We start from the raw sequence: 23,437 nt of genomic DNA, 5'->3' as shown, positions 1-23,437 counted from the left end.
TGGCATACAAGACATTGTCAGACCTCTATCTGATGGACCTCCTGCATATCTGCAAAACAAACAGCACCAGAATTACCTGTTCTAAAGACGTCATCCTTGCCTGTCATAGAAAAAGGACCTGCTGGAGAAATAGGTATGGATCCCAGAGACTACCTCTTCTCTAGAACAGGCACCCCATCCATGTGAAGCAAAGTTCCTCCCTAACCCACTTCAAGTGCAACTTGGACAACTGGATGGAGAACAGGAAATTCATCCTTGGTTTGGCATCTATGTCTCTAATCTACACCAGCAGCCTTGTAGATGGTTCAGTCTCCCAAATACCAGATTGTAAATGTTTCACCTCTCAAGCACCCTGCTTACACTTATCAAGGATGCTACAACTTGTTAGAGATTCGGGATGCCTGGCTAGGCTTAAAGGTACTTGTGGTCATTAGCCTAATAAAACCTATGAACCCAAGTACAGTCCTTCATCAAATGGCTGAACCCCTTCACAGTTCAAGATCTCCATCAACTTCAGCTCCCTCTCTATAAGTAAGCTGAAATTGCCCAGTACACTATTAGAGACATGTTCAGATCCTCTATAAATATTAACAGTCTTCCTCCCGAACTCTTTTTTATTCTTTCATCCAGTCTTCTCAACCTCCTCTGTCGGTGTGTCTGGGTGACAAGTCACTCCACTAGTTCATCAGCATCCACTTCCACTGCTTTACCTTACTGGTCAGTATACTTTACCTCAGTTCTGACTAATATTCCCTTGCCTCATCCACTAAGCTGGCATTCTTCATTCTGTTTAACCTCACATTTACTGCCATCCTGTATTGAAACTGGTACTCCATCCCAATCAGTCCCTTTTCTGTCACTCCTAAATAATCTACACCCTACATAAGAGACTGAAATGTCAAGATTCGACAAACTGAGGTGATGACCGCTAGTAACAAGATTTTCAAGACATGAACTTCAGGTGCCACTGAGCCACAAGGATAAAACGGTGAACTAGTAAGCCTATCCATTTTAAAACTTCTTCTCTTTCTAGATAAAAAGAGAGTTCCTCAAAGAAAAGCTCATATTTAGTATGCCTTTTAAGGAACCGCTTTTAATCACTGGTTCTGGCCAAAGCACTGCCCTCCATGATGTCACAAAAGGCAAGATTCTATCTTTCACTCTGTCACATCCACAGAAACAACTTGAAATGAGAACTATGAAAGAAAGGAAAGTTGTATAAAACCTTACCATAACCATAGATGTCCTCCTCTTCCATGCTGCAGTATTCACAAGTGGGTTTACCCTTCTTCCCATCAGCTTGTCCTGCCAGGTTTCCAAAGCTTTTCCAGCCCCTGATAGTGCGTTGGACATCTGATGTGTTAGCAGGTATGTGGGCCATAAATGTGACGTCTACACGCACCAGTCCTCAGAAAGTACAGTTGTGTACACTTACCATAAATGTAGATGTTTGAGTGTATTCGCTGTTGCAGTCATTACATTTGGGTTATCTGCTTGCAGGTAGCCCTCAGTCAGCCTGATTAAGAAAGTCGTGGGTCCTGCATTGGCTGCATGTTTTATACCCCTGATGACATGATGTCATGGAAGAAGGGACAGCAACCGACACAGGACCCAAGACTTTGTTAACCAGGCCGAATGAGGGCTACCTGCAAGGAGATAACCCAAATGTAATAACTGCAACTGATTTAGGGAGTGTTCATGGACCACTTTAGGGGTAAAGGAAGGATTAATCTTGAGGGATCAATCCTAGTTTGCCATATGGAGAACTAGGAAGCGTGGGGTAGCCATAAGGGCTTGGAGCTCTGAGACCCTCCTGGCTGATGTCAAAGCTACTAGCAGTACTGTTTTCCAAGTGCAAAATTTCAAATCAGCAATGTCAGCTGGTTCAAAGGGCAGCAGAGTGGGTTTTTCCACCGCATAGTTAAGATCCAAAGGAGGAGGAGTCGGTCTTCTGGGGGGGGGGGGTCTTAAGTGTAAAACACCCTTTGGGAATAGCTTGGCTGGAAGTCTGGAAGCTAGTGGAGGCTCCATAGGCAGGCAGGCAGAAATGGCAGACAGGTGTGCTTTTAAGGAGGAGTAAAACAAGCCTGTCTTCAAGCAGTTAATACAGGTATGACAGAATTAGAGGCAGGTTGCTGTCCAGCAGCTCTGTCTTTTGTGACGCCAGACAGAAAACCTTCTCCATTTAGAGAGATAAGATTTCCTTGTGTTTGGTTTCTTGGCCTCCTGCAAGACTGAGGGAACGTCCTTGTTGTACAGGTGACTGAAGGGAATCAGAATCCTATCAGCCACAGGGAGAGGTACAGGGATCTCCACTGTGGGTGAATCTGCACCCCCTGGTGCTGTGTGAGTAGATCCACTGAGGTGGGGTAACATGTGGTGATTGCCCTTGGATAGACTACGTAAAGGGAACCAGTGTTGCCTTGGCCAATAGGGGGTCACAAACAAGATTTCTGGTAAGTCCTGCTGAATTTTCAGTAGGACATTCCGGATCAGAGGGAAAGCGTACAGGAATCTCCCCTTCCAAGACATTAAGAAGGCATCTGTTTGCAGAGCCTTCGGGTCATGAGTTCTGGAGCAATAGCTCTGGAGCTGCCTGTTTGTGGAGGAGACGAACAGATCTATCTGTGAAATACCCCACCTGTGGATCAGATCTAGGAATACATCTCTTGACACCATCCATTCATGACTGTCTGAGAGGGTTCTGTTTAAGGCGTCTGCCTGAGAATTGTGTTGGGACGGGATGTAGGCTGCCTAGAGGGAGATCCCCTGGGAGACAGCCAGATCCCACACCTGTAGGGCTAGCCTGCAGAGGAGGTAGGACTTCGTCCCTCCTTGCTTGTTCAGGTACCACATCACTGTAGTGCTGTCTGTGAAGATCTTCAGAATGCCCTGTCTGAAGAAAGGTTGAAAGGCCTAATGACAAGAAGAATGGCTGACATTTCCTTGATGTTGATGTGCCATTGTTTGTGTTTGTCTGTCCACAAACCTTGTGCTGTTCTTCTGTCCAACATTGCTCCCCAGCCCAGATCTGACGCGTCTGTGTGCATGATCTGAGAATTGGAGGGCAACTGTAGGGGAAGACCCGGGTTTTGGGCAACCTGGGCCAGCCACCACTTCAGCTCTTGGTGGAGGCAAAGGAGAAGTGGGATCCTGAACTCTAGGGGGTGTGAGTGATGGGTCCATACCGAGCGAAGATACCACTGCATTTTTTTCCATGTGTAACCTTGCCAGTGGAAGCATGGGAATAGTGGCTGCCATGTGCCCAAGAAGTCTGAGGAATTCTCTCGTAATAAAGCAGGTAAAAAGAAGGCATACTGAAGGTGTTGGGTCACGGAAAGCACTTTTCCTGAGGTAAGAATGCCATCCTGAGGTCTGTTTTGATTCTGCATCCTAGGAAGACAATGTCTGGTATAGGATCTGGTTTGGATTTGGGGAAGTTTATGAGGAACCCTAGAGACTGCAGCAGGAGGTCCTTTGCATGGGCAAGAAGGGTTTGTAGGTCTGCTGCTTGAATTAGCAGGTCGTCTAGGTATGGGAAAATTTGCAACTCCTTGTCCTGCAGTAAGTAATGACTGGGGCTAGGCATTTTGTAAACACCCTTGGTGCAGTGGAGAGTCCAAAGAGCAAGGCACAGAACTGAAAATGAGAGAAGCCTGCTTTGAATCTGAAGAATTTTCTGGAGGACGGTTTTAAGGGAATATGTCAATAGGCCACCTTGATGTCCAGGGTCACCATGAAGGCCTGTTTTGAAGTTTTTATAATCGTGGTCCCTACCCAAACAAAACAGACACTAGTCGTGGGTGTCTTTGTGGGGAATCTGGCGACCACAGTTGCACTTGCTCTTACTGGATATTAACAGACTATAGTAATACAAAAAGGACTGAAAAAAATCCCCAATGGGGTACTTATCAATGCGAAACTGATCTGACATCCGCAAGTAGCAGGAACACCTGGTGTACGGCTGGCGGCTGAAAACTTCTGAGGACTGATGCGCACAGACATCACATTTATGGCCCACATACCTGCCAACACGTCAGACGTCCGTCACACTATCAGGGACTGGAAAAGCTTTGGAAACCTGGCCGGACAAGCTGATGGAAAGAAGGGTAAAGTACAGTTGTGTACACTTACCATAAATGTAGATGTTTGAGTGTATTCACTGTTGCAGTCATCACACTTGGGTTATCTGCCTGCAGGTAAGCCCGCAGTCGGCCCGAATACCAGAGTCTTGGGATTTCTGCGTCGTATACTGTCGCCTCTTCCATGATGTCAGGTCGTCATGGGTATAAAACATGCAGCAGACGCCATTACATCAGTTTTTCTTCCCCCAAATAGGAAGCAATTACATGGTGTGGAACACCTCCAGTAAAAAGTAAATACCATTGCCATAAGATATGGCCAAAAAGAGGATAGGTAGAAAGAATAGAAAAGTCAGGGGGCTGGAGGGAGGGTAAAGTACAGTTGTGTACACTTACCATAAATGTAGATGTTCAAGCGTATTCACTGTTGCAGTCATTACATTTGGGTAATCTGCTGACAGGTTGCCCTCAGTCGGCCTGAATTCTAAAGTCTTGGGTCCTGCGTCGGTTGCTGTCTCCTCTTCCATGACGTCAGGTCGTCAGGGGTATAAAACATGCAGCCAACACCATTTTCTTTAGTTTTTCTTGCCCCGATGTCAGGTGCCCTCAGAAAGGTAGCAATATTATATATATATATAGATATATATATATATATATATATATATAGATATATATATATAATGTATGTATATATACATACATGCATCAATATAAACTTTACCTTCATCTACAAGCAAATACACCACATAGGTTGTAGATGTAGAAGATAGAGAAGGAAAGATAAACTCCAGAATGACAGGGGGATGATGATAGGGTAACTTGGACTGCAACAGTGAATACACTCAAACATCTACATTTATGGTAAGTGTACACAACTGTACTATGTTCTTTGTGTTTCAATGTTGCAGTCATTACATTTGGGTAGAATCCCAAAGCTAAGGTTGGAAGGCTGGAGCTGAACAGCATTAGGTGCGGCTATAAGACCCTGCAGCACTGCAGTGGCAAAGCCTGCCCTGGACTTAAGAGTAAAGAGGCCAATGGTAATGCTTTGTAAAGGTGTGAACAGAACTCCAAGTAGCAGCCTCTAGAATGTCTTTAGTTGGCACTCCTCTGAGAAAGGCTGCTGAAGTAGCTGCAGCTCTGGTGGAATGAGACCTAATGCCCTTGGGCACAGGTTTACCATGGTGTAAGTAGCAGAAATGGATGCAGTGGCTTATCCACTTTGAAACTGTCTGCTTTGAAATAGCCTTTCCTTCTGATCCTGCAGCATATGACACTAGTAATTGCTCAGTTTTTCTTAGAGCTTTAGTCCTGCTCAAGTAGAATCTTAGCTGTCTGTGTACGTCCAAGGAGTGCAGAATTCTCTCCCCTTTGTTCTGCGGATTTGGATAAAAAAAATTGGCAGATGAATTGTTTGGTTAAGAGCCACACTGGAAACCACCTTAGGCATGAAAGTAGGATTTGTCCTCAAAGAGCCCCTGTCTGGGTAAAATATGACAAAAGGCTCTACAGCCATGAGAGCCTGTAGCTCTGAAACTCTTCTTGCTGAAGTAATTGCTAGTAGCAGAGCGGTCTTCCATGATAAGAACTTTATATCAGCAGTAGCAGCAGGTTCAAATGGAGGCAGGGTGAGCTTTTCCAACACATAATTGAGGTCCCATGCAGGTAATGGCGATCTTCTAGGAAGCCTTAATTTTTTTGCTCCTCTAAGATACTGCTTTATTAAAAGATGAGAAAAGTTTGGTGGCTCTGTATTGTAATGAGCCGAAATGGCAGAGGCATGGATTTTGATTGATGAGAAAGATAGGCCTTTGTCAAGCATCTCAGTTAAGTATTGTAATATCTGAGGAATATGTGGTTCTGCTGCATCAGTTCCTTGTGCTTGATTGCAAGCACAGAATCTCTTCCATTTGTCAGCATAAGATTTTCTAGTACTATGCTTTCTAGCTTCCAAAATGACATCCATCACAGCTTTACTGAGAGGTGTTGTTTGTATGCTTACAAGATTAGCCATGCTGCCAGGTTCAGAGTCTGTAATTGATTGTGCAGGATCTGATTGTTTTGCTGGGACAGTAGTTGTGGTCTTTGAGGCAAGGTCCAAGCTGGGTATTGAGACAAGTTCCTTAGGATTGGGTACCAGTATTGTCTGGGCCAGTCCGGGGCAATTAATATCATGAACCAAAGAAAAAACGGATAGTGCCCAATACAAAACTGGCAAACCAAAAATGAGCACCACGAATCCACAGGCAGCAAGGTTTTAATGTTGAAAGCAGGAACCAATACAAAACTAAAAACATGCAAAAGTCACAGTACTAAGTATATTAACATTCACTATAATCTCGTTTTCGTCATAAACTTCCTCAGATAGCTGTAACTTTTAATTCATCTCCTTTTTATATAAGGCTAACACAGCCAGTTCTCCACCAATGAAATAAAAGGTTCAATTAAATAGTGTTTTAGTTTATATTGCGTTGTAAAATGTAAATTTAAAATGTATTGATATATATATAATATATAATCAAAAATATAACAGTTAAAATTGCTACAAAAACAAATATTTAATGACCAAAAAAATATGTATATAGTGGTTTGTTAAAATCTAAAATAAATGTTTGTTAATAAAATTAACCCAAACTGCTCCCTCTAGTGACTTGTTTAATGTATGTTTTGGTATCAAAACAATTCAACAGTGCAAAAAAGTATGCTCAATATGAGTATAACAGTATAGTGTACCCTCTGGTAATAACTTTTCTAAAAACTTTTAACAAAATAGAAGAAATTGTTCTTCAAAGTTTTGCAGATCTTAATTTAAGTACTGGACCCAGGGAAATCGTGTCATTCAATCCTGGGAACCTGGTGGACTCTAATACAATTTGCCAAACATTCTCTATATTCCACCAGAGTTTCCCACATTCCTACCCTAGGATCAGTTTCCACCACCTCCAAAACAAAAAACTGAAACTTTGCTTCTTTACATATAATGGTATGTTTATACAGTGCATTACTATCCTTCTTGGTCCTGATGTCATATAAATGTTCGTAAATCCTTTGTTTTAACTTTCTTTCACTTTTACCAATGTAAAAGGAACCACAATCTTTACATACCGATAAGTATATTATTCCTTTTGTGTTGCAGTTAACATATGTGTTCAAATTAAGTTCCCTTTTCCTAGTTTTTAAATAATAACAGTCCCTTTTCCTAGCTTTTAAATAATAACAGACCCTTTTCCTAGCTTTTAATGATAATGATAAATGTGGAATGGAAGTAATGAAAGCAATTATCAAGAATAATGAGACTGAAATGGAGAGATTGTATTCTAAAATTGAACACATTAATAAGGGTATTATTAGTGACTTGTTTTTCACTATAGAAGAAGAAAAAGCCAAATATTTTAAACTATTGAAGAATATAGAAGTTAAGTGCACAGAAGTACAAAACAGGAAATTTAGCAAAATAGAGAGAGACCTTAATGAATACAAAACAAAAACTCATTACCCAAAACCCAAATATAGGGGTAGAAGAAACCGTGGTGGTCATGTTAACAAAATTGGGGAAAGTAAAGGTAATGAGGATGTTTTTTATATAGATGAGAACCTGGATACCACTGAATTTCCCCCTTTAAGAAGGTCTGAAAGGCTTAGGTCAAAGAAATCTGGTGAATACAATTCAAAAAACTACAAGGGCAACCAATGGAGACCTCAAATGAGGAATCCAGTAAGATGGAACTAGTGGAAGGCATATCTAACATAGGTTTCAAATGGACATATAAGGATTTTAGTATTTTTAACTATTCTAGTTATCCTATAAACATCATTACTTTTGATTTGTTTTCTAAAGGGTTTGGGGTTCATCCCTGCACAGAAAACAAACATTTTCAAGTTGCTGGTTGACCTTAAACTGTTTTTAAGGAAAAAGAATTTACAATTACTATTCAATGGCAAAATAACTGAAAGCAACGAAAATAGTTTTAGACGAAAGAGTACTTTTAACCCTCCACTGCATCCACAATTAAAAAAATTTGAAAGAACAGTGGAGGGTGCATTAAGAACTTCTTTAAAACAAAATTACGTGAAGCCAAACCTAGCGTTACCTGAAAATACTATGCTAAGTGAAATTTGCAATGATAAAAATCTTAGGGTCATGAAACCCGATAAAGGTGGGGGAGTGGTATTTATGGAACACATAATATATGAAGGGAAAATGATGGAAATACTAAACAATTCAGAGAAGTACATTAGAACCTCCATAAATGAGATCAACATTGCTTACAAGAAGATTTATATCCTTCTTAATGATTTGTTAACAATAGATCTAGAAACCTTCAGGTATTTAAAAGTAGAAAAACCTAAAGTACCCTCTATTTTTGGAATCCCAAAAATACATAAGGATGTCAATGACCCACCCTTGAGAGCAATAGTATCCGCTGAGGGTTCTATAACTGCACCCCTTGCAAAATATGTAGACTTAAAGGTAAACGGCCTCGTTTGTAACAATGAAAACATTTTGAAGGATTCTTGGGATCTATTAAGGAAGTTGGACCATTCACTATGATCTGAAGTATCTTTTGGTACCCTGGATGTTATTGATTTATTCACCAGTATTCCCCATGACATTGGCCTAGAATGGTTTGAGGAAATGTTAGTTGGATACCAAACGCTAGCGCACAGTGAATTTAGATACTTATGGAGATGGTGCTGAAGAACAATTTCATATTCTTCGAGGGAGAATATTTTAAACAAGTGAAAGGTTTGGCTATGGGGGCACATTGTGCTCCCACATATGCCAACATTATTATGGCCTATTGGGAAAACCATTTTGTGTTAAATTCCATTTATGATGGGTCCTGGGTTTTCTATGGTAGATTTTTAGACGACTTGTGTCTATTATGGAAAGGCGATCAAACATCCTTTGACAATTTTGTCAATTATCTTAACACGTCCAGTTTTTTATGTTTCACATCCAAATTTGAACAACATGAATTAAACCACCTAGATATAACTATCAGTAAAAATGGAAACCAATTTGTTTCTAAAGTTTACAGAAAAGAGACATTTTCTAACTCCTACTTACACTTTAACAGTTCGCACCCCTATTTTTCGAAAAAAAGGGGTGATCAAGGGACAGTTAGTTTGTGTAAGTAGGATGACTTCCGATAAGGAGTTGTTTAAAAAGGAATGTGAATGGTTGAAAGAACTGTTTCTAAACAGGGGTTACCCTGGTGATTTCGTGCAAGTAGGATGACTTCCGATAAGGAGTTGTTTAAAAAGGAATGTGAATGGTTGAAAGAACTGTTTCTAAACAGGGGTTACCCTGGTGATTTATTTGATGAAATATAGAAGGAGGTATTTGAAGGAAGAAACACTAGGTTTGCCCCAATTATAGGCATACCTGAAAAGGAAGTTACAATGGGCTTAAAAGGGAATGCACAAGATTCATACAGTGCAGGTATTATAACCACTTATGATGGTCAGTCGGGCCTGATAAGGAGAATTATAAATAAAGAGTGGGGAAACTTTGCTAAACTTTCAGACCTTAATCACATATTCGAAGACAATCTTTAATATGTTTACCGTAAAGGAAATACTATAAAAAATTTAATAGAGAGGGGTTCAAAGAAATGTGGTATGAACATGTGTGCAGTTAAAAGAGGATTGCACAAATGTGGAGCATGTAATTTTTGTACCAACTTAATAACAGGTGACTGTTATTATTTAAAAGTTAGGAAAAGGGAACTTAATTTGAACACATATGTTAACTGTAACACAAAAGGAATAATATACTTATCGGTATGTAAAGAATGTGGTTCCTTTTACATTGGTAAAAGTGAAAGAAAGTTAAAACAAAGGATTTACGAACATTTATATGACATCAGGACCAAGAAGGGTAGTAATGCACTGTATAAACATACCATTATATGTAAAGAAGTAAAGTTTCAGTTTTTTGTTTTGGAGGTGGTGGAAACTGATCCTAGGGGAGGAATGTGGGAAACTCAGGTGGAATATAGAGAATTAGTTTGGCAAATTGTATTAGAGTCCACCAGGTTCCCAGGATTGAATGACACGATTTCCCTGGGTCCAGTACTTAAATTAAGATCTGCAAAACTTTGAAGAAAAATTTCTTCTATTTTGTTAAAAGTTTTTAGAAAAGTTATTACCAGAGGGTACACTATACTGTTATACTCATATTGAGCATACTTTTTTGCACTGTTGAATTGTTTTGATACCAAAACATACATTAAACAAGTCACTAGAGGGAGCAGTTTGGGTTAATTTTATTAACAAACATTTATTTTAGATTTTAACAAACCACTATATACATATTTTTTTGGTCATTAAATATTTGTTTTTGTAGCAATTTTAACGGTTATATTTTTGATTATATATTATATTATATATATCAATACATTTTAAATTTACATTTTACAACGCAATATAAACTAAAACACTATTTAATTGAACCTTTTATTTCATTGGTGGAGAACTGGCTGTTAGCCTTATATAAAAAGGAGATGAATTAAAAGTTACAACTATCTGAGGAAGTTGATGACGAAAACGAGATTATAGTGAACGTTAATATACTTAGTACTGTGAATTTTGCGTGTTTTTAGTTTTGTATTGGTTCCTGCTTTCAACATTAAAACCTTGCTGCCTGTGGATTCGTGGTGCTCATTTTTGGTTTAGCAATTAATATCATCTTTGGCTTCTCTTGTCTGACTTAGGAGGACCTTGGGTAGAAGAGGCAGAGGAGGAAAGGCGTAAACTGACAGGTTTTTCCAACTGAATGGTAGGGTGTCCACTTTCCATGCTTGTCTGTGATAAGTCCTTGTGCAGAATCTTTTCAATTGATAATTTTGAGGAGAGGCAAACAGATCTATGTCAGGGCTCCCCCATGTCTCTGTTATCATGCTGAAGACTTGTAGATTTAGTTTCCACTCGTGAGGATCCATAAGATTTCTGCTTAAATTGTCTGCCCGAGTGTTTTGTCTTCCTGGCAGGAATTGAGCTTGACGGTGTATTTGGTAGGTCAAAGCTGTGACCCACAGTGCCATGGCTAATCTGCAAAGGGGGTATGAGTGTGTGCCCCCTTGCTTGTTTATATACCACATGACTGTGGTGTTGTCCATCTTTATCAGTAGCTGCCCAGGATGAAGTTGTCCATCTTTATCAGTAGCTGCCTGGGATGAAGTAAGTACTTAAAGCCTGTTAGGGCATTTGAACAGCTAGCATCTCTTTCTGGTTGATATGTAGATGCTTAGAATACAGCAGCACGCTATAAACCAAATCAGTAACTTAGAATACAGCAGCACGCTATTAACCAAATCAGTAATGATATGTAGTTGCATTTGATTTGGTGCCCATATGCCCTGAATGCACCTTCCTGCCATGTGGGCCCCCCAGGCATAATCTGATGCGTCTGATGTTAAGGTTTGGACGGCAGGGGGAAGAGTGAAGGGCCGTCCCATGTTTTGGTGACAGGCCTTTGCCCACCATAGGAATTCCTGTTGCAAGCAGGGAATGAGAGGAATCATTGTTTTCAGACTGTGTGAATGTTGACTCCATAAACTTTTTAGGTACCATTGAAGTTTCCTCGTATGCAGTCTTGCATATGGAATTAGTACGATGCAGGATGCCATGAAGTCCAGAGCCTGCAGAATTTGTCTTGCAGAAGACTGTGCTTTTGTTGCCATCAGTTTGAAGTAAGTAGTCAGTTGCCTTTGTTTGTCTGGCATGAGGTAAGCCATCTGGGCAGTTGTATTCAAGCTTGCACCCAGGAATGTTATCTTTTGAGAGAGTACCAGTTGTGATTTCTTTTTGTTTATTGTGTACCCTAGGGCATGTTAGAAGCCTTTTCACAAATGCCAGGTGTCGAAGAAGAGAGTGTCCTTGTTCTATGCTTGAATGAGACAGTCGTCCAAGTAAGGATATATTTGTATACTTCTTTGTCTGCAAAATGCAATTACTGGTGCCAGACACTTTGTAAAGACCCTGGGCGCAGTAGATAAGCCAAAGGGCAGTGCAGAGAATTGGTAATGCATTAAGCCAGCCTTGAATCTGAGGTATCTTCTGCACGACTGTCTTATTGGGACGTGCAGGTATGCCTCTTTTAGGTCTAAAGTGACCAGCCAAGCATTCTTGCCCAGCATGGGCAGAAGCTGCTGCAAAGTCAGCATTTTGAATTTTGGAATGTCCAGGTATGTGTTCAAAATCAATAAATCCAGTACTGGCCGCCAGGCCTTGTCCATTCTGGGTACCAATAACAGTCGAGTAAAAACCTTGTCCTTTTTCCTGTTCTGGTACTGTCTGAATGGCCCTCGTATCCAAGAGTGACGTAACCTGTTTCTGTGCCTCTGCCCATTGATTTTTTGGCAGGTCTGGCCAACCGTTTGCCATTGGCACAGTGTGGAAATGGAATCTGTATCCCTGTGATACGATGTTTAGTACCCACTTGTCCTGGGTTATTAACTGCCAATTTTGAGCAAAAAGTGCTAATTTTCCCCCTGTGGGTGCTGCCAAAAGATAAGTGCTTGGTGTAGGCAGAGGGAAGTCATTGGGATTGCTTTCTGTAGGTTTGCGCTGTACCTCCTCCAGATTTGGAGGTAGATGCGCCCCATTGCTTTGACCTGTATGAATCTTGCGCCTGGTATCTGAAAACCTTAGGGCGACTGGATTTGCCCTTTTGAGCTCTGTCTGACACAGGAAAGGACCAATTTTTTGTAGGCCAGTGTCTACTGAATCTTGGTGGCTGCACTTGTAATAAGTCTTTAACAGTTTGCATAGACTTAGCTTTGTCTTTCATTTTCTTTAAAACCTCTTCTGCCTTAATACCAAACAGAGAATCATGCTGTAAAGGTGCATCTAGCAATTTAGCTTTAACATGATCAGGCAAATTTTGTTCCTTTAACCAGGCATGCCTCCTAATCACAGATCCAGTAACTGCGGCCCTGCAGGAGGCCTCTAAGGAATCAAAACAGCATTGCAAAGTATGCTTTCCAACTTGTTCAGCTGCATGCGATAATTTCTGCAATTCTTTATTTACTGCACATTCTGAAATCAACATCATTTTCTGTTTCAGTAATCCCATAACATGTTCTTGGGTACTTACGCATATGAAATTGACAGTTTAAGGCCGTGATTGCCAAGGTTGCAGATGTATAAACCTTTTTTCCCCATCTGTCCAGTGCCCTTGAATCTCTGTCAGAGGGGGTAGGATTTTTTGCTGTTGAGGCCTTAACTCCCTTTGGGCCCTGTAAAATAGTTTCAGGATCAGCAGCAGGGTTTCTAAATAAAAATTTATGGGAGTCAAGGATCCTGTAATATCTATCAGGCTTACTGGGAGCCAGAGGCAAGGAGTCAGGGGTCAAGCTTCACTCGAAAACACATCATCCACAATGTCTAAAACAGGGGGAATGGCTTCTGCTGAGGGAGAAGGAAATCCCTGAGCCTCTTTTTTGATTCTGAGAAATCTTGACTCTCCCAGTGAAAAATGCTCCCTCAAAGTATGCAAGGTTTCTCCAAATGAATAATCCTCAGGAGGAGATGCAGATGGAATAGACTCCTCAGCATCAGAATCCTCATAGGAAGGCATAGCTAATTCCTGATCAGAAGAGGAATCAGAAGAAATAGAAACCTGATCTGAAGATTCATAATCGGTGTCTTGCCTAGGCCTCTTATCTGGAGGGGAATGGGTACCCCTGATCAAGGTAATAAGGTCTTCAACCATTTTGTTAATCTGTTTTTTAGGCATAGAGGCCTGTGCACGTGGCTCATGCGTCGTTTTTTTTAGTTTTAGAAGTTGCCTTTGTCTTAGGTTTTGTAGCTGTCGTCGGTTTGATATACATATGTTGAGGTCTGAATACACCCTCAGAAGCCGGTGCCTGCTCAGCGGCTCCGGACCCATCCGAGGGAGATGCATCCGTCGGTCCAATACCCTGAGTAACTTGCGGCATGCCGGACTCCACATGGGTGTCAGTAGAGGCCTGCGAATTGAAGGTAGTGGGTATCAGCGGCTGCGAAAGCACCTGAGAACCGGCGAATCGTCGACTGGCTTAGGAGAAGCTTCGTCGTCGGTTTTGGATCTCGACTGCCTTTCTCTGTCCTTTTCTTTGCGTTTTTTTATGTACTCCGGTAGTCTGATTGCTATCAGATGACATTTCTGGGTAGTTAAATCTGTTTCCAAAATACTTTGATGCAAAAATATACTGACGCTTAATAGTGCGTTGGTTAAATCTAGCACAAAACCGACATCCAGGCACATTGTGATCAGGGCCTAGACAAGGAATACAGTATAAATGGAAATCCTTATGAGGTATTTGCTTCCCACAAGTAATACAATTAATAACTTTTTCTGACATTGGTAAAAAGCAAGAAAAAAGATTCACCAACGGGGTACTTAGCTTTAGTGAAGACTTCGGTTCTGAAACTCAAACTCGAATATTTCAGTAGTCGGCCGACTGGCACTTGCGAAATGCTTCTGCTTTGGGCACCGTGCGGCAAGAAAGACTAACGAAAATGGTGTCGGCTGCATGTTTTATACCCCTGATGACCTGACGTCATGGAAGAGGAGACAGCAACCGACGCAGGACCCAAGACTTTGGAATTCAGGCCTACTGAGGGCAACCTGCCAGCAGATTACCCAAATGTAATGACTGCAACAGTGAAACACGAAGAACATCCAGGACTGCAACAGTGAAAAAACTCGAACATCTACATTTATGGTAAGTGTATACAACTGTACCATGTTAGTCATGTTTCACTGTTGTAGTCATCATGCTTGGGTTGATTCCCAAAACTGAGGAAGGGTAAAGGCAGTCAAGAAGTATTGGGGCTGGCTATCGGGCCTTGTAAGACTGCTGTGGCAAATCCATCTCTGGGTTTAGAAAAAATAGGCAGGTGGTAATGCTTGGTAAAGGTGTGTACAGAACTCCAGGTCGCAGCTTCCAGGATATCCCTGGTAGGGACTCCCCTGAGAAATGCTGCAGAGGTTGAGGTAGCCCTAGTGGAATGAGTTCTGATCCCCTGTGGGGTTGGTTTTCCATGGTAGCAGTGTGTTATGCATTTGGAAATGGTTTGCTTTGAAATGGCTTTGACCTCTGCCCCTGTAGCAAAGCTGACTAGCAGCTGGTCAGATTTTCTGAAAGGCTTAGTTCTGGTAAGGTAGAACCTGAGCTGTCTAGTCACGTCCAATGAGTGCAGAATCCTTTCCCCTTTATTCTGAGGATTAGGGAAAAAGGTTGGTAAATGGATGGATTGGTTTAAAGCCACACTGGATACCACCCTGGGCATAAATGAAGGGTTAGTCCTGAGGGAAAACCCTGTCTGCATGGAAAACAATGAAGGGTTCCACAGCCATTAGTGCCTGTAACTCAGAAACTCTTCTTGCTGAAGTGATGGCTAGAAGTAAGGCCGTTTTCCAAAGAGAGGAATTTTAACTCTGCTGCAGCAGCAGGCTCAAAAGGGGGAAGCGTGAGCTTCTCCAGTACCAAGTTAAGGTCCCAGGCAGGGGTGGGAGCTCTCCTCGGGGGCCTTACATTATTAGCTTCTCTCAGGAACTGTTTGATGAGAGGGTGAGAAAATAGAGGTGGCTCAGTATTGTAATGAGCTGAGATGGCAGAGGTATGAATTTTAATAGATGAGAAGGACAGGCCTTTGTGGAGTAGCTCTGCTAGGTAATCCAGGATTTGAGGTAAGGTGGGCACAGCTGTGTCCCTTCCTTGAGACTGGCTCCAAGAACAATACCTTTTCCACTATTCTGAATAGGATTTCCTAGTACTAGGCCTTCTGGCCTCAAGGAGGACGTCCATCACCTGTTTGCTGAGGGTTGCTGGTGGTGTATTCAAGGATTAAGCCAGGCTGCAAGGTTCAGGGTTTGCAGCTGTGGATGCAAAATCTGTCCCTCCTGCTGGGACAGCAGGGAGGGGGTCTGATGTAGGTGGCACTGCTGAAAGACTGAGTAGGAGTGGGTACCAGTGCTGGCGTGGCCGGTCTAGGGCAATAAGGATTGTCCTCGGTCTGTCCTGTTTGATCTTGAGTAGTACTTTTGAGAGGAGGGGCACAGGGGGAAAGGCATAAACTGAGAGGTTTTCCCATGTAAAGGATAGGGCATCCACTTTCAGAGCTTGGCTGTGGGGATTTATGGTGCAAAATTTGCTCAATTGAAGGTTTAAGGGGGAGGCAAAGAGGTCCACCTCTGGAGTCCCCCACATGTGGATTAGATGTTTGAATGAGTTTGGTTTCAGCTTCCATTCGTGTGGGTCCAGCAGATTTCTGCTTAAGTCTGCCAGTGAATTTTGTTTGCCTGGCAGGAATTGAGCTTGCAGGTGTACTTGGTTGCTCAAGGCTGCATTCCACAGGGCCATGGCTAACCTGCAGAGTGGGTAGGAATGAGTTCCCCCCTGCTTGTTTATGTACCACATAACTGTGGTATTGTCTGTCTTTATCAGGAGTTGTCCTGGAAAGATCAGGTAAGGCTGTCAGAGCATTCTGTACAGCTAACATTTCTTTTTGATTGACATGCAGGGGAATTTGTCCTGGGATCCATTTGCCTTGAATGCATTTGCCTGCCACATGAGCCCCCCAGGCATAGTCTGATGCGTCTGTTGTCAGGGTTTGGACGGCAAGGGGTTGAGTGAAAGGAAGTCCCTTGTTGTGGTTGCATGCCTCTGTCCTCCAAAGGAACTCCACCCTTAGACAAGGAATGATAGGAATCAGTGTTTCCAGGTCCTGAGAATGTTGACACCAGAGGCTTTTTAAGTACCACTGAAGTTTCCTCATAAGCAGTCTTGCATATGGAATTAGTAGAATGCATGAAGTTATGAACCCTAGGGCTTGCAGTATTTTTCTTGCAGATAGCTGGGTTTTGGTGGCCATTAGTTTGAAGTAGTTTGTCAAATAAACCTGTTTTTCTGGTGTTATGAATGCCATCTGGGAAGATGTGTTCAAGCTTGCTCCCAGAAATACAATATTTTGGCTGGGCACCAGCTGTGATTTCTTTTCATTGATGGTGTACCCCAGAGAAGTTAGAAGTCTCTTTACAAATGCCAGGTGCTGAAGTAGCAATTCCCGACTGTCCGCCTGAATCAGGCAATCTTCCAAGTATGGGTAAATTTGATTATTTCTCTGCCTGCAGTATGCAATAGTTGGAGCCAGGCACTTTGTGAATACCCTGGGTGCAGTAGGTAAGCCAAAGGGAAGTGCAGAGAACTGATAGAGCATAGAGCCTGCCCTGAAACGGGGATCTGTAGATAAGCTTCTTTTAAGTTTAGGATGACTAGCCAGGCATCCTTGGATAGCATAGGAAGAAGCTGTTACAGAGTCAGCATTATGAATTGGGACCACCAAAAAGGTGTTGAGAATTGACAAATCAGGATAGGGTGCCAACAGCCCTCTTTTCTGGGCACCAGAAACAGTCTGGAGTAGAAACCCTGTCCCCTTTGCTCTATTGGCACAGGCTGAATAGCCCTGATACAGAGAAGAGAAAGCACATGCTTTTGAGCCTCTACCCACTGGTTTGGAGGAAGGTCTGGCAACCCACTTGGGGTTGGCAGTGAGTGGAAGTGGAAACTGTATCCCTGGGATACAATGTTTAGGACCCACCGGTCCTGGGTAATGGACATCCAGTTTTTTGCATGCAGGAGAGTTTTCCTCCTAGGGGTGCAAGTACTTGGGCCTTGCTGGGAAGCAAGCTAACCAAGTCATTGTGAACTTTTTCCATAAGGGGGTGTTTTACCACTTCCTGTTTTAGAGGAGGGAGCACTCCATTGTTTAGATCTCTGCATACCCTGAGGCTGTAGTCTTGGTGGCCTGTTGCCCCTGGGTTTGGACTGAGAATGCTTGGGAGGGACTGGAAAGGACCAGTTTTCAGAAGGCCATTGCCTACTGAATCTAGGTGGCTGCACCTGCAAGAAATCTTTAACAGTTTGCACAGATTTAGCTTTTTCCTCCATCTTTTTAAGAACAACTTCTGCTTTTGGGCCAAACAAAATTTCCTGGCTTATTGGAGCATCTAGTAATTTTGCTTAGACATGGTCTGGCAAGATTTGCTCCTTCAGCCAAGCATGCCTTCTCAGTACAGTCCCAGCGACAGCAGCCCTGCAAGATGCAAGAACATGTGGATGAATATAAATAAAATACATAAAAAGTCAATGAATATGTATTTTATTTATATTCATCCACATGTTCTTGTTTTTATATTTTGTGCATGTGGTTTTTAAACAGTGTTTTTCTGACTTCAACAATTAACTAAGGGCAAAACGTAACCATAGTAATTAATTGACTGCTGAGTGCTGAATTAACTTTGAGTAGTAGGATTGGTTGTTTTAGTAATGAATTAAAGTATTTAACTGATGTTGCTGTTTGAATGAACTGCCTGATGAAGCAATGGTTACCATTGCGAAAGCGCTCACCATTTTGTATTAAAAAAAAAAGATTTTACTTTGTCATGGTTCAGCTTCTTTATTCCAGCTACCTTCCTACTGGGCACCTGTGTTTCAACAGTTCCATAATATGCTGCTGGTGCTTCAACATGTGAAACTGGCAATTCAAAGCCCTGATGGCAAGCATTGCAGAGGTATATACCTTCTTACCCTGTCTAAAGCTCTAGAATCCCTGTCCGAAAGGATAGGGTTTTTGGCTGTAGTAGCCTTAATGCCTTTAGGTCCCTGGGAAATAAGTCTCTGGATCCGCAGTGGGATTCTTAAAGAGAAATTTGTGAGAGTCAGGTACTCTGTAGTACCTATCAGGCTTTCTAGGAGCTGGTGGTAAAGTATCAGGAGTAAGACTGAATTCCATGAAGGCATCATCTACAATGTCCAGAATTGGGGGTACAGCTAGAGGCCTGTGCTAAGGCAAGACTAAAAAGTCTCAGTCTCTTTTTGGACTGAGGGTAGTCCTGGTATTCCCAGTGGAAATGCTCTCAAAGTATGCAAGGTTTCACCAAAAGAAAAGTCCTCTGGAGGGGAGGCAGAGGGTATGGAATCCTCTGCATCTGAATCCTCATAGGAAGATAAGGGTGCGTCCTGGTAATCAGAGGGATCAGAGTCATCGGACTCATGGTCTGTAGAATCAGAAGGAAAATCAATTCTTTGTCTTTTAGAGGGGGAAGGCTGGCTTCCCCTAATTAAAGTAATAAGGTCTTCAGCCATTCTAAGCATTTGTTTCTATGGCAAGGGGGGCTTGAGCATGCGCTTTGGTAGTCTGTTTTCTATGCATAGTGCGAACTCTGGGCCTGAGAAACTCAGTAGTTTTAGTCAAAAACAAAGCATTCTGTTTAATGCGAACATCAGAAGGTCAGAATACACCCTCAGAAGCCGGTGCCTGCACAGCAGCTCCAGACCCATCCAAGGTAGAGACATCCACACATTCCATAGTCGAAGAAGCATCTTGTGGCATACTGGACTCCGAATGGGTCTCAGCAGAGGTCTGTACATCTGTAGAAGTAGGTATCAGGGGCTGCGAAAGCACCTCACTGAGTACCGGTGGACTGGCGACTAGCTTAACGGAAGCATCGTTGGCAGTTTTGGACCTATGCGGTCTGTCTTTATCCTTACGTTTTTTCAGAAGATCGGTAGTCAGATGGCTTATCAAAGCCGTTTCGGAATGCAGACAGCGAAAGAATTTTGCGACAAAGAAAGCCTGACGACAAATAGTTCGGGCGTTAAACAAGGCACAAAACCTACAGAGAGGAACATCGTGGTCTGGGTCTAAACAGATGACGCAGTAAGAATGAAAATCTGTGGGAGGTATTTGCTTTCCACATGCAAGACAATTGTTAAATTTTTCTGACATCGGTTAGAGCAAGAAAAAAGGATCCTCAATGGGGTACTTAGCTTTGAAGACTTCAGGTTTGAAACTCGAAAAACAAAAATTTCAGGAAGCGGTCGACCTGCACTTGCGAACTCCTTCTGCTTCGGGCTCCCACGCGGCAAAAAAAGCTGATGTAATGGTGTCGGCTTCATGTTTTATACCCATGACGACCTGATGTCATGGAAGAGCCGACAGCATCCGATGCAGAAATCCCAAGACTCTTGTATTTGGGCCAACTGAGGGATACCTGCAGGCAGATCACACAAGTGTGATGACTGCAACAGTGAGACACAAAGAACATTTCCACTAATGAATATTGCAACACAGGAATAATAGGACATCTCTTGCCAAAAGCAAGAACATTTCAGTAAAACAGTAAAGAACTTTTTGGCCCCCATACTCTATGCAGGATTAGGTACTACACAGCCTTCATACATTCCAGAAGAAAAAACAATAGTATACAACGTCCCTTAAATCTTGAGATCTACCTTAAGTGATATGAGTTTCCTCAAAATATAGTGACCCTTTCTCCTGAATACATCCATTCCCTCTATACAGTAACAGCTTGTCTGCTTCGCCACTGGCTGCTTGAATATATGTTGTCTATTGCAAGCATTAACATTAGACTATTCTCAAATCAAAGACATTCTAAAATGAGACTTCAAAGGCAAAATTATCTTACAGTAGAGCTCTCCCCTTACTCTTAGCATCAATCAGTCAACTGCAAAACATCTATGAACAACGAATCATTTACATTTCAGATAGTTACTTACCAGGGACATGTAACAAAGGCTATACCCATCATTATACAATGATGAAAGGAAGGGTAGGGCAGTAACAAAATAAGACAGAAGAGTGTCTCTGCATATCCATGGATGTCTGCTTATGTTGCATGTATCCAGAGGGGTGATACACCAGTGGGAAAAGCAGCACAAGGTTATCAACTTACAGAACCAAAAAAAGCCATATAAGAAAGTAAAATCAGGAGAGAAGTAGGATACACTAATGACTGCAAAATAAGCGGAACAAATGGAGATTGTTTCATTAGACCACCAGAAAATTGGGATGAAAAAAACATCACAGTATTACAGAGTGCTTGGAAGTGAAATGGAACACCTGGCACAAAGTTAAGCCAGGGTTTAGAATATCTAATTCTGCATTACTTAAATGCTAAGGTCTCTTTCTGTAGGACACTACAGTACTACCTCAGTCAACTCCAAAAAGTCTCCATCAAGAAGTTTGATTACGGAGTGTTAAATGTGAAGCTATTTACTTCTATATTAAATTGTTTTAAACACATACTTGACAGTAACTGTTATTAGCACTGGGTTTAACAAACCTCTGCATGTAGCCAGCTGTGGTAGCAGGCCCATTCTGTGCGTCTCCTTGGCCATAATGATTGTAAATTATCTGACTACCCGAGGAAGGAGCTATTGGACTGGATAATGTCCCTGATGTAGGTGGACCTCTGAGTGGACCTAAGAGGGAAAAGGGATTATTATAGCAGTGATAGTAATTTAATTAAAAATACAGTGCACTACAACAAAAACAAAGCTTCAAAATTAAGGCATCAAGCATAAAAAAAGTATACATTACTCTAGCCAGAAAAAAAGACACACTTACAACAGCCAGCAGCATATTAGCAGAGCATGCATATCAACTCAGATAGAGATATTTACCAAAATAAGTAGGACTGACAGAGGAAGGAGAGTCACAACTGAGAGAAAGAGGAGATCCTGCCTTTGAAGGAAAAACTGAATGTGTAAAGTAACCTAGAATGACAAACAATCATAGCACAAACTGTCAGTTCATTCAAAGTGTAGCAAGGAAAACATGACCAATATGCAAACTGCAAACAAACAGTACTAATAAAACACATTACAAAGGTATTGGATAATTGCAAACTGTTCCAGAAACACAGGAGTACCAGATGTGAGCAACAGCCTTGGTCATCTGTATGCTGCACCAAATTTGCTATGCAGTAAGAACCTCACTGATCATCGTGGATTAGCTTCACATCTCGGTAAAAACGACAAAAGGTGCTACTATTCTGTAACTTAGCTTCTGAAATAGTGAAAGCAACATAAACTATGTACATACAAAAAAAATCCCCCCCACACTCACACACAACTTGTTTTAGATAGTGGCTTCAGTAATGCAGCCTTCCTCCCACCAGTCTACAACAGATACTGGAAGTGCCCACTTTAAAATTCAAATCATAAAAGGTAACTGGATCCAACAAGGCAGATTGCAATCAGAAACTGGTAGCACACACAGCCTACAGTTTGAAGTGGGATTTCTGAGCAAGACCACAGGAATATCTAAAAGCAATACCAGAAGGCTGTAGGCTTTACTCCCTCTCTCCAGACGATTGGATTGCTGACGTTGCACTGCAGTGGGGGGTGAACAACCTGAGTGTACTGTTCTTCGGATGACATTAGACAGAAGTTCCATCTGCTTTATTTACTGGTAGCTCAGGTGGATGTAAAAGATCCCACAGCACTTATCAAAAAAGAGACTATTTCATGCACGCTTTCAAAACTGACAATTCATATACTTAATGCAGCTTTCAAATAAATAAATAAACTAAAAAATAAAAATGTACAATATTAATCACACAAAATGATTGCAAAAATCATTATCTAATGTACAATTCAAAAATCATTATCTAATGTACAATTATCAATATCAATCTCCCCATCCTTTATCTTGTTCAATCAATGCATCCCAGGTTTGATTAAACAATAATTTTTAAACTTCATATTCCAAACTATGCAAATAACAATATCAACCTTATTTACATTTACATGCTGTGGTGGGGTGACAGGGACAACCACCCTGGGTGCAAAGTGTTGGGAAGGTGTGATCAGCTGATCTCAATCTGTCTTTAACACATGCTTTTGCAGTCAAACCAAAGCTCTTTAGTATTCCCTGTGTGGTTTAAAGTAAGTAATTTGATACAGTTTTTTTTTTTTTTTTTTTTTTTTTTTTTTAATTAAAACTTAGGTGTAGCACTCCATGCAGGCAGGGTATAAACTGTAGCAAATAATAGTTGTGTAAAATCTTACCATAACCATACATATCCTTCTCTTCCATGTTGCAGTAATCTTGGCATGGGATTTCCTGCCTCAGGTGACCTGTACGTGGGCTCCTATACAAAAGCTTCAGCTTGGCTGCTGTAGTTGCGTGGGACGTCACACATAGGGGAATAAACCAGGGGGCTTAAATGTGAAATCTGCACGCACATACCTCAGAACCTGAAAGCTCAGCAGGGCAGGTCGAAATAGAGTAGCAAGTGATGTCAACCATAGGATCAAAGAGCCATTTGGTGGCTAAATTGGTCATAGGTTAGGGTATAACCACTAGACCATCCAAGACAGGTCAATAATGAGAGAGAGAGAGGATAGAAAAGGGAGTTAAGGTGGGTGGAAAGGAATATTGCAACAAGGAAGTGAAGGACATCTATGGTTATGGTAAGATTTTACACAACTATTCTATGTTCTTATATTCCTATGCTGCAGTATTCTTGGTATGGGAGAATACTACAGCTTTGA

The 23,437-nt window shown here is 41.7% G+C and overlaps 1 protein-coding gene across 1 annotated transcript in view; it reads right to left on the bottom strand.

The window, feature by feature from the left end:
* Positions 1-23,437, bottom strand: part of SEC24C (SEC24 homolog C, COPII coat complex component) — a 2,546,747-nt gene that overhangs the window by 2,478,777 nt on the left and 44,533 nt on the right. The window contains exons 2-3 of the mRNA XM_044055565.1: positions 21,563-21,655; positions 21,223-21,361 (exon numbers count right to left, since the gene is read on the bottom strand). Coding sequence (XP_043911500.1) covers positions 21,223-21,361; positions 21,563-21,655 — 232 coding nt within the window. The remainder of the gene's footprint in view (positions 1-21,222; positions 21,362-21,562; positions 21,656-23,437) is intronic.

This window comes from Protopterus annectens, chromosome 14.part0, assembly GCF_019279795.1.
Source record: "Protopterus annectens isolate FY-2018-M chromosome 14.part0, PAN1.0, whole genome shotgun sequence".
In the NCBI taxonomy this organism is placed as follows: domain Eukaryota; kingdom Metazoa; phylum Chordata; order Ceratodontiformes; family Protopteridae; genus Protopterus; species Protopterus annectens.
The sequence above is the reverse complement of the archived record's forward strand: the minus strand, read 5'-3'. Positions and strand labels throughout refer to the sequence as shown.